Genomic DNA, 11,228 nt, shown 5'->3' on the forward strand with positions numbered 1-11,228 from the left:
AGGTAATCTGCAGGCCCAGAAACATCTGGAAAACGTACAACTCTGGTTTAACGCTTTCTTCCCCACACACAAGCTCTTCCATTTCAAGGCTCCTTTGGTCCTTCAGGGCAAAGATCCAGGGAAAGGCGGCTGTGAGAGGTCAGGGCTACCTGATTTGGGTCCAAGGAATCACCATTGCTTCTCTGCCCTGCCCTGGCTTGCCTGGACACACTTTCTGCTGGGACCACGCATGGGGCTGGAGTTAAGAACCTGGGAGATGGTTGGTGTCACCACCTAGTCCTCATCAAGCATGGCCAATGGAGCAGAGAACCACAAAGCCAAGCTTTACACTGCAGGGGGACCCAGAGGTCCTGGGATGGATGTGGTGCTGGGAGCTGCCAGGAACCCTCGTAGCTGGCTGCATCGCCTGAAACATCATTTAGGTGTGATGGGGACTTTTATTTTAAGCAACCCGTTCATCTGCACGGTGATACTGAAAAGAACAATTAACGCAGCAAAGCTCCGGTCCCCTCTAGCCCAGCCCTTGGGGCAAGGCTTGGGGGGGCTTTGGCTTGTGGCTCCACGGTGTCCTGGCTGGGGCACAGACCTGCCAGGGGCTACGAGCCTCCTCCACGCTGGGACCCAGACAATGTGGGAGCTTTGGGGGGCCACAAACTCCCCTGAACCCCACAGCTTCACCCAGGCCTGCTCAGAGCGTTGGGAAGGTCATTGCTAAAATTGCTCCATGGGCAGACAAAGATGCTCTGAAGGGAGGGAGAGGGGTCCCCCCCACACCCCGGGTCCATCAGCTCTGCCTCCTTCAGAGACATCTCCCCCAAACCCCCAACAGCAACTGGTCAGGGGTTGGGGATGGCCAGAGCAGGTCACCATCTCCATCACGAGGCCACCACAGCTTCCTCCCACCAGGGATGCTCTCCTGCCTCTGCACCATGGCTGTAGGTGGCTATTCCTGCCCCCATCCATGTGGGGAAACTGAGGCACGGAGAAGGCTGTGGTTAGCCCAAGGCTGGTTTAAGCCCCAACAGTCCTGGGAGGGCTCAAGATACTTTCCCCATGGGCTCCTGGGGTCATGCAGCTCCCAGAAGATGGGACAGGGGATGCAGCCAACACCTCCCATGGGACAGACAGGACAGAGGGAAGGGCAGGTCCCCTCTGGAGCTGCCCCCAGGATCTGTGGGGCAGCGCAGCAGCACGAGCCAGACCCCAAGCTCAGCCTGGGTGTCTGCATCCCGATGGAGACATGCCTGCTCGTAGGGATGCTCTGGCTCAAGTCCCTCTGGGAGCACGGGGCACCTTCCAGCCCGGCACCCCAAGGGGAGGCAGCATCAGGGGGCGCATCCAGGGCTCCATCCATCCTCCCTGGCCCACGCAGGGAGTGAATCCAGGCTGCTGCACGGAGAAGAAAGGGGAGTGCAGCCTTGTGTACAAAAATACCTCTATTGCTCACTCCGCTGTCCCTGGCCCTCGATGGCCGCAGCCCGGCTGCATCCCAGCATCCCGGTGCCGGTGGCCAGAGGCTGCTCTTGGCCGGCTCCAGTACATCCCCATGCCCAGTGCTACTGGGACCAGAGCCACCAGGACTGTCCCCGCCGCCGGCAGAGGGGCTGCCACATCCCCTTTTCCCCCCTACGGCCCCCTCAGGACTCCAGGTCGTGCGAGAGCCGCAGCAGCTCCTTCTGGCTGTCGATGGCTTTGAGGTGCTGCAGGTAGGCCCAGGTGGAGACAGGGCTCCGCACGCTCAGGGACTGCTCCGAGCCTGCCCGGGAGAACCGAGATCAGGGCTGGGCTCAGCGATCCCCCTCCATCGCCCCCAGCTCCACTTGCCAACCCTCTCCATCACTGCTGGCTCGGCGCATGGATCCCCCTCTCGCCTGAGTCACCGATCCCCTTCCACTCCTGCTGGCTTGGCTCACTGATCCCCCCTCAGCACCCCCAGCTCAGCTCAGCAAACCTCTCCATCACCTCCAGTTGGCCCCCTCTATGGCCTCTTTCTCAACTCATTGAAATTCCCCCTCCATCCCCTCGCCCTCTGCTCATGGATCCCCTCCATCCCCTCTCCCTCTGCTCATGGATCTCTCCATCCCCTCTCCCTTGACTCATGGATCCCTCCATCCCCTCTCCCTTGACTCATGGATCCCCTCCATCCCCTCTCCCTCTGCTCATGGATCCCCTCCATCCTCTCTCCCTCTGCTCATGGATCCCCTCCATCCTCTCTCCTTCTGCTCATGGATCCCTCCATCCCCTCTCCCTCTGCTCATGGATCCCTCCATCCCCTCTCCCTTGACTCATGGATCCCTCCATCCCCTCTCCCTTGACTCATGGATCCCCTCCATCCCCTCTCCCTCTGCTCATGGATCCCCTCCATCCTCTCTCCCTCTGCTCATGGATCCCCTCCATCCTTTCTCCCTCTGCTCATGGATCCCCTCCATCCTCTCTCCTTCTGCTCATGGATCCCTCCATCCCCTCTCCCTCTGCTCATGGATCCCTCCATCCCCTCTCCCTTGACTCATGGATCCCTCCATCCCCTCTCCCTTGACTCATGGATCCCTCCATCCCCTCTCCCTTGACTCATGGATCCCTCCATCCCCTCTCCCTCTGCTCATGGATCCCTCCATCCCCTCTCCCTCTGCTCATGGATCCCTCCATCCCCTCTCCTTCTGCTCATGGTTCCCTCCATCCCCTCTCCTTCTGCTCATGGATCCCCCTCCATCACCTCCAGGAACATGTTGGAGCTGAAGGAGCAGGAGCAAGCGGGGACAGCCTTGCTCCTTGGGTAAAAGTGATGCCCCATCCTGCTGCCTAACACCCAGAGAATCGCAGGAACTTGCTGGAGCTGAAGGAGCAGGAGCAAGTGGGGACAGCCTTGCTCCATGGGGAAAAGCGATGCCCCATCCTGCTGCCTAACACCCAGAGCGCTTCTGACGTGCTGGAAGCACCCCCTGACCCTCTTCAGCCCCAGGAGTTGCCCACTGGTGCCTCCAGTGACCTGTGGGCTCACCCCACGCGGGAGAGAGAGCTCAGCCTCCATCCCTGGGTACTCCCAGGCATCAGCACCATCAGGACCAGCTTCCACCCACAGTAGCTGGGCTGGTGCCCCGGGATGTCCCCACAGGATCCCAAACCCAAGGACGGTGGGTGCAGGCTCCCCTGGGCTGGCCCTGAGGAGTGAGGGGGTCCCCCAGGGCAGGGGTGGGGGTGCGGATGGGTGAGCCCCAGACGTACACGTGGAGATCCTGACGGCTTTGGGGTCCTCCGGCCGGTGCGGGGAGCGATTCCTCAGTGGGGAGAGCGGAGCTGGGGGCGGAGAGAGAGAAAGAGGGAGCTCAACCCCATCCCCAGGGGGGTGCTGACCCCCAGACCCCTCCTCAACCCCCAGCCCCGGCAGCACTCACCGTGTGCGTGGCCCCGGCAGCGCTGCAGGACACGCACCGTCTTTGCCATCATGTGCTGTGGGCAATGCACAAAGGTCACTTGCTGTCACCCGGCCCCACTTTGCTCCCCAGCTGGTGAGACACGGTCCCCTCCGGCTTCAGCGGTGGCCACCCCATGTCCCCCCAGCGAGGGGACAACCAGGGGTCCTGGCTGCCGGCAGGGGCAGGGGGGAGGAAGAGGGGAGGGCACTGTGCCAGCACCACAGGGATGCTCTGGATCTGCATCCCAGGGGATGGGGGGGGACAAGCAGGTCCCCCCAAGGTGGGGATCCACGGGGGAGCCAACCCGCCCCACTCACCATCTTCTCAAAGTTGATGAGGTTCTCGGCCAGCGTGCGGTTGCCCTCGTGGATGAAGGTCATGTCTGTGGGTTGGGGGGGGGAATGATTGGGGGGATCAGGTCTCCATCACCCCAGTCCGACCCATTCCCACCTGCACCCGCAGCTCCCAGGCCAAGGTACCCACCTTTGAGGAGGAGGGGCACGAAGGGGATGATGGGGGGGCTCAGCTTGGCGACGGCCAGACGATAGACCCTGTGGTTCCACGACGGGTCCTGGGGATGGAGCAGGACCCTCAGCACAGGGAACACAGCCCCGGGTGCTGCCTGCCCCGGGTGCAGGGAGAAAAGTGGGGGGAGCAGCACCTCCATGGCACCCCTGTGACCTCACACCCTTTGGGAAGCGGGGACAAACCCTGCTGGGAGGGGGGATACAGGGCGGGAAGGGGTCATGCTCACCAGCATCCGCTCCAGCGCCGAGTGCAGCTTTCGGATCTTGTGGGGCAGCCTCTGGGCAGAGAGAGGGTCACTGTCACCCCAGTTCTCCCACCCCCATAGAGGGTCTCGCCCCCAGAGAGGGTCACCGGCACCACGGCTCTCCCACCTTCAGAGACTCCCCAGAGAGGGTCACCATCTCTGACGCCCCAGCTCTCCCACCCCCACAGACCCCCTAGACAGGGTCACCATCACCCCAGCTCTCCCACCACCAGAGACATCCCCCAGAGAGGATCATGATCACTGCACCCCGGTTCTTCCACCCCCAGAGACCCCCAGAGAGGAAGAGAGGGTGACCATTGTCAGCGCCCCGTCTCTCCTTCCCCAGGAGACCTCCCAGAGAGGGTCACCGTTCCTGGCACCCCAGCTCTCCCTCCCCCAGAGATGCTCGGAGCCCATTGTCACCCTGGTGGGGGGTACTTTGGCCCCCAACTAGGTCCAACCAGACTCCGGAGCTGATCCTGTGGGATTCCCAGTGGGAAACACTCCCTGCCCTCGGCATCTCCTTTGCTCAGAGCTTGGGGGTGCAGGTTCTGCCTGGATCCCAGCACCGGGGCCACCCTTGGCCAAGCCAGGGGACCCAGATCCATCACCGCAGACCTCGAGGGACCTCCAGGGACCTGGCAGCAGCCCGGATGCAGTTACCTCCCAGGTCTTGGCCAGGCGGCTGACGGCCGTGTTGCTCACACCAAACATCACCGCGAAGAAGGAATTCAGGTTCTTCTGCTCCTTGAGGCTGTGGGTGAGGACAGGGTCAGGCAAGGAGGCCACCACCGGCTCCATCCTGGCAGGGACGGGGACACGGGTGGCAGGGCACTCACTGTGCAGCCAGCTTGATGAACTTGCGGAGGAGCTGGGCTCTCCTGCCCACCTCGGGGCAGAGGCACAGCTCCGTGGCCACCCAGTACTGCAGCTCGTTGAAGCGCCGCATCACCCGCTCCAGGTTGGCCGTGGTCACGTCGTGAAACTTCTGCGGCCCCACGATGTAGTGGATCATTTCCACCTGCAAAGCCCAACGTGGCGGCTGAGGGGGTGCCCCGAAAGCCACCCCAGGGGCATCTCCTGCCCCGCTGTGGGGGCTGGCCTTGCCTGGTGGATGCTCTTGAAGAGGTTCCAGTCGTAGTCGGTGAGGTGGCTGGCCAGGTCCTTGGAGCTGATGAGGTCCAGGGTCTCCGAGGAGCCGACGTGAGGGCCCAGCTGCTCGGGGTGGGGGGTCTGTGCAGAGGAGAGAGGATGCCCAACCCCTCGGGCCATTAGCCACCACACAGAAGGCAACACCAGCCCCTTCCCAGGATGGACCCCCCAACCCTGAGCTGCTGTGGAGGCACCACAGCCCCAAATGACGCTCAGGGGTGGTCACCACGGTGCTGCCCATCCCCAGGACCCCTGCCCCATGCTCACCAGGCTGCCCAACTCCTCCACGCTCACGGCAAAGAGCCTCTCGTTGAGCCCCAGTGCCGTGAACACCCCCACGGCGTCCGGCTGCAGCCCCACTTTATCTGCGGGAGAGGGGATGGTCGGTGCCGGGATGGAGAAGGGGCCCGATCCTGGCTGGGCAGGGGGCAGTTGCCACCCTGGGAGGGTGACATCCCCCGGGGGTGGGGGGGGAACCCGCTCACCTCCAGCCGAATTCACCTTCACTAGGATGTGCTCCCGGTCCCGGCCCAGCCGGGGGGCCAGGGCCCGCAGGATGTCCCGCACCGAGGCGTTGACCGGCAGCACCGTCATCAGGCACGAGTGGTCGGGTCTGTAGATCTCGTAGGACACTGTGGAAGGGAGGACCAAAGGGTTTTAGTGTCCCAAGTGCTGGGAAAGGGACAGTCCCCACTGTCTGTGACCCTACCTTTGTCCTGGGCTCTTAAGGCACAGCTGCTGCTCAGAATGGCCTCCTCCTGGCTCGAGAGCCAGTTCCCCGAGCTCCGAGCCTGGGGGAAAGGTGGGAGAAAGTGGGGAGGATGCCACCCCACCGGCCACCCCTCCTGCCGGGGGTCCCCAGAGGGTAGGGGTGACCCAACTCTCCACCCCTTCTCATCCTGACACCCCCCCGGGGCCACCCCTACCTTGGGCTGGGGAGAAACGCTGCCATCTCCGTTCTCCAGCCTGCAGGGAGAGGATAACGGGGGTGTCAGAGCCCCACAGCCCACGCTGGAGACAGAACCGGGTCCTGCAGCCCCCAGGATTCAGGCCACCACCAAGCCCCCAAGCATCCCTGGGCACCGGGGGGTCCCAGCAGTGTTTGACACCTTCCCTGTGGCTGAGAAACCCCCACCTTGGGACGAGGTGGCCCAAAGAGCTGCTGGCATCCCCTCAGTCGTGGCAATCATTGCTTTGCTGGCCAAAAGCTCAGCCCCATTTCATTCTGCATCCCACAGCGACCAAGGGCTTTGTTTGTGTGTGCAGCTGCCAAAAGCCTGGAATATAATTTTACAGCTCTCTCTAACCCAGACATCCCTCGCCCCTTCCTTCCCAGGAACTCTTGGGAACCTGCATTTGATCCAACGTGCCACTTCTTGGGGTTTGTTTTCTGTTTTTTTCCCTCCTTCCCCTCGGTGCTGAACTGCTCGATAAAGCAGTTACTGCTCAAACCCAGGATTTCAGGCAGCTAGTCCAAATCTGACACCCACCAACGTGGACTAGTCAACCTCATGCCATAGATGCACAACATCCCCCGGGCATGAGGGGTGCAGGACCTGGGGACACGGGCACCAGCGGTGGTTCTAGGGACAGGGACGGGCTCTGTTTTGGATGGGGACACCCTTTCAACCCCTGGGAGGACTCACGCTCGGGGCCGCCGGCGCTCCTGTGCTTGCTCCTGGACCAGCCCGCCCAGGCGGGGGTCCTGGCTGGCCAGATCAGCCAGGTTCTGCAGGGAGGAAGGTGGCCAGTGGTCAGTGGGGGGTGGTGACAGCCGGACCCCTCTGGGGACCCCCCCCAGCCCTGTCCCGCTGCCGGTACCTGCAGCAGAGCCGTGGTGCTGCGGTCGCCCTGCAGCAGCCGCCCGTAGAGCAGCACCCACTGGCTCACCAGCCGCAGGATCTTCCTCCTCTTGTGCAGGGAGTAGGTGGCCTTCTCCTGCTCCGAGCCCTCCAGTGGCTCCGCACGGAAACTGGGAACCAGTCAAGGGCACCAGCACGGGGTGATGGGGACACCCCCCACCATAGGTGTGCACCCCATAGGATGGGAGATCACAGAATCACAGAATCTTCTAGGTTGGAAGGGACCTTAAAGATCATCTTGTCCAATCATCAACCTAACTGACAAAAACAGACACCCACACAACAAACAAGGAGCATCATCACTAAACCAGACCTCCCAGCACTACATCAACCCATCTTTTGAATACCTCCAGGGATGTGCCCAAGAGCTCGGGGGATTCAGGTCTCCCCTGGCCAACCCCTGAGGTCCCACCAGGGTGACAGGGACCACGCTGGGTGCCGCTGGCCCCTGGCAGGGGGTGTGTGGTGTAGGATGGAGCCCACCCCCCCCCCAATCCCAGTTCCATCCGCCCCAAGAGTTCAGGGGATTCAGGTCTCCCCTGGCCAACCCCTGGCCCAAGAGCTCGGGGGATTCAGGTCTCCCCTGGCCAACCCCTGAGGTCCCACCAGGGTGACAGGGACCACGCTGGGTGCCGCTGGCCCCTGGCAGGGGGTGTGTGGTGTAGGATGGAGCCCACCCCCCCCCCAATCCCAGTTCCATCCGCAGAAGGATACTGGTGCAGCAGAGCTCTGCAGAGCTGCGAGGTCGGCATGAAGACGGTGTAGGTCAGCAGGAAATCCCCCAGCAGCGTGTCTGCAAGAGACCAGGCCACCATCATTCACCCATCACCACGGCCAGTGGGCTGGGGACACGCTGGTCACAGCCGGGCGGGTGCAGCTGGCCAGGAACGGGTCACCCCTGCCCTACGTGGGGTTGGCCTGTGGTCTCCACCACCACGGTGACCGTGCTCCTTGCGGGTCAGTTTTTGCTTCTAAAAATGATGGAAAGGGCTGGCAAAGGTGAAGGTTTTGGAGGCTGAAAGAAAATCCAAAGGCTGGAGGAAAAGCGCCAGCGTTGGCCGTGAGCGAGCCCCGAGGACGATGACGCCAGCTGGGATTTTTGACCCGCTGGGGACACCTCCTGGTTCCCATCTCACCCGGTTTTGCTCCATTCCAAAGGCAGAGGGAGACGGAGGGATGTGGGAGAGGAGAGAGGAGACGCTCCCTGCCCTGGGGCTGCCTCCCTTTCCCAGCCCCAATGGGGGATTTTAGGGTAAGAGGAGCAGTTTTTGGGGTGGAACACGGGGAATAAGGCAGTCCCGCTCGGTGCTGGTCCTCCTGCCCATCTCAGGGTGGCTCGGGGACGTGGTGACCGGAGTTGAGGGGTCACACTTCACTTACCCACAGGGTCGTAGAGCGTGGCATCGAGCCTCATGAACTCCAGCAGATGCTCGAGGATCTTCTCCGGTGTCCCAGCCATCACGAAGTACCTGGTGGGCAGAACACCGGGCTCATCAGGGATGGATAGAGCACCTCAGCTGTGCACAAGGCCACCACCCCGGGCCACCGGGCCATCGACACAGCTGAGCTGGCATCCCTGATCCCCCTCTGGGGCCACGGAGACTCCTCCAAGGGAAGCCAGTGAAGGCAGAGGGGGCAGGGGGACAGGCAGCGTGGCTGCAAGGAGGCAACAAGGATAGGCTGCTGTCACAGAATGATATGGGGTGGGAAGGGACCTCTGGAGAACATCTCCCCCAACCCCCGGCCACAGCAGGGTCACCCAGAGCAGGTCCCACAGGTCCAGGTGGGTTTGGAAGCAGGAGACCTCCACCCTCTCTGGGCAGCTTCTTCCAGGGCTTTGACTCCCTCACAGCAGAGAAGTTCCTCCTCGTGTTCAGATGGAACTTCCCGTGTCCCAGTTTGTGCCCGTTGCCTCTTGTCCTGTCACTGGGCACCACTGGGAAGAGTCTGGCCCCATCCTCCTGACACCCACCCTTTAAGTATTTATAAGCATTGATCAGATCCCTCTCAGCCTTCTCTTCTCCAGCTGAACAGCCCCAGGTCCCTCAGCCTTTCCCCAGCAGAGAGATGCTCCAGCCCCTCATCATCCTCGCAGCCTCCGCTGGACTCTCTCCAGCAGTTCCCAGTCCTTCTTGAACTGGGGAGCTCAGAACTGGTCCCAGTCTCCAGCTGTGGCCTCCCCAGTGCAGAGCAGAGGAGGGGGATGACTTCCCTCCATCCACTGGCCATGCTCTTCTTGAAGCCTCCCAGGAGACCATTGGCCTTCTTGGCCACAAGGGCACATTACTGGCTCATGGTCCTCCACAAGAGGAGGTGAACACCACCACCAGGACTCCTGGGTCTTTTTCCACAGAGCTCCTCTCCAGCAGGTCACCCCCAGCCTGTCCTGGTGCAAGGGGTGATTCCCCCCCCCAGGTACAGGACCCTGCACTTGCCCTGGTTGAATTATCACGTCACCTGCTGCTCCGCGCCGTGGCTGGCTGGTTGCTGCCACCCTGCAGGTTCTTCTGCAGGACCAGCACCACCTTCCCGTGCTCCTTCAGGCGCATGGTGTTGGCCTCCACATCCTAAAGAGAAGAACCAGCCATCAGCCCAGTATGGATCCATCAAGCAACCCCTGGCTGGCTGGTGGCACCCCAAAACCCTCTATGGGCACACAGAGAAGTGTCCTCCCCTGCAGACACCACAGAGGGTGACGGTGTGTCCCGACTGCGACTCGGTGCCCCCTGAGCCCCCTGCCCACCTTGAGGATGTGGTTGAAGTCCTGCTTGTCCACTCGGAGGAAGTGGCAGTTGTCCTCTCGCAGGATGATGGTGGCCGCCCGGGGTGCGTCGTTCACCAGCGCCAGCTGCCCAAAATCGTCCCCCTCGTGCAGTGTGGCCACCAAGCCCTGGAAGGGGATGCCCACAGAGGGTGAGGGATGGGGTGGGAGCTCTCATCCCCACTGAGGGACAGTGACATGAGGTGTCTGGAGAGCCTGGCTGCACAGGGAGACCCCTACCTTGCCATGGGTCACCACATTCACCGAGCCCTTCCAGATGATGTACCAAGACGTGCCTTTGTCTCCTTGGCTGAACACTGCAGGGGAAACGGGGGCAGTCAAAGAGGGGGAGCCCGCAAGCATCCCTCCTCAGCCCCCTCAACCTCAGCCCCCAGCCCAGAACATGCAAGTTCTCCAGTCCCCTCTATCCCTGGTCCACCAGGAGACAGCAGGAGCATCCACACTGATGGCAACGGCTCCATCCTTCCTCCCCGGGCTGGGGACCCTTTCCTGAGGGTCCTGGGGTCCCACTGCACAGCTCCTGGGGCACACGATACTCACACACGGTGCCTGCTCTCTGGTGGGACTCGAACATCAGCACGGATGCCAGCTCCCGCTTCACCTGCGGCAAGAGGAACCTGCCATCAGGGTCACCCCAGCCCAGAGACAAGCAAGGAGGGGACATGGATGGGGACAGAGTGGGAAAGGAATCTGCCATCAGGGTCACCCCAGCCTGGAGCCGAGCGAGGAGGGGACACGCATGGGGACAAGGGACAGGATGGGAAGGGAGCCCAGAGATGCTCAGAGAGGACCAGGAGAGGATGCCCAGGTGGGAGGTGATGGGGTGCAGGAGGATTTGGGGACCAGGAGTGGTTTGGGGACACACACAGGCACCGCGGTGGAAGCTGGGCCCAGTGGCACTCACCGAGTTGGAGAGATGAGCCACGGCTTTGATGTGGAGAAGCTCCTCAAATATGAGCTCCAGCTCATCCTCTGTCCTCTGGGCAGGCCTGGGAGGGGACAGGGAGGGGTGGGGGGTGTCAGCAGCCGATGGGATGCAGGAGGATTTGGGGACCAAGAGTGGGGACACACACAGACACCGCGGTGGAAGCCAGGCTCAGCGGCGCTCACCGAGTTGGAGAGATGAGCCACGGCTTTGATGTGGAGAAGCTCCTCAAATATGAGCTCCAGCTCATCCTCTGTCCGCTGGGCAGGCCTGGGAGGGGACAGGGAGGGGTGGGGGGGGTCAGCAGCCATCTGTGCCCCCT

At 62.4% G+C, this 11,228-nt stretch overlaps 1 protein-coding gene across 1 annotated transcript in view; it reads right to left on the reverse strand.

Moving 5' to 3' along the window:
• Positions 1-417: 417 nt before the first annotated feature.
• RAPGEF3 (Rap guanine nucleotide exchange factor 3) overlaps positions 418-11,228 on the reverse strand; it is a 33,695-nt gene continuing 22,884 nt past the window's right edge. The window contains exons 3-24 of the mRNA XM_014947486.1: positions 11,092-11,176; positions 10,522-10,582; positions 10,201-10,277; positions 9,943-10,089; positions 9,657-9,766; positions 8,580-8,668; positions 7,914-7,992; positions 7,159-7,309; positions 6,984-7,066; positions 6,264-6,303; positions 6,047-6,128; positions 5,823-5,969; positions 5,605-5,702; positions 5,293-5,418; positions 5,025-5,206; positions 4,849-4,939; positions 4,168-4,218; positions 3,897-3,984; positions 3,731-3,795; positions 3,393-3,447; positions 3,223-3,294; positions 418-1,756 (exon numbers count right to left, since the gene is read on the reverse strand). Of these exons, the coding sequence (XP_014802972.1) occupies positions 1,638-1,756; positions 3,223-3,294; positions 3,393-3,447; positions 3,731-3,795; positions 3,897-3,984; positions 4,168-4,218; positions 4,849-4,939; positions 5,025-5,206; positions 5,293-5,418; positions 5,605-5,702; positions 5,823-5,969; positions 6,047-6,128; positions 6,264-6,303; positions 6,984-7,066; positions 7,159-7,309; positions 7,914-7,992; positions 8,580-8,668; positions 9,657-9,766; positions 9,943-10,089; positions 10,201-10,277; positions 10,522-10,582; positions 11,092-11,176 (2,098 nt within the window). The 3' untranslated portion in view covers positions 418-1,637. The remainder of the gene's footprint in view (positions 1,757-3,222; positions 3,295-3,392; positions 3,448-3,730; positions 3,796-3,896; positions 3,985-4,167; positions 4,219-4,848; positions 4,940-5,024; positions 5,207-5,292; positions 5,419-5,604; positions 5,703-5,822; positions 5,970-6,046; positions 6,129-6,263; positions 6,304-6,983; positions 7,067-7,158; positions 7,310-7,913; positions 7,993-8,579; positions 8,669-9,656; positions 9,767-9,942; positions 10,090-10,200; positions 10,278-10,521; positions 10,583-11,091; positions 11,177-11,228) is intronic.

This window comes from Calidris pugnax, unplaced genomic scaffold (genome assembly GCF_001431845.1).
Source record: "Calidris pugnax isolate Ruff unplaced genomic scaffold, ASM143184v1 scaffold155, whole genome shotgun sequence".
Taxonomy (NCBI): Eukaryota; Metazoa; Chordata; class Aves; order Charadriiformes; family Scolopacidae; genus Calidris; species Calidris pugnax.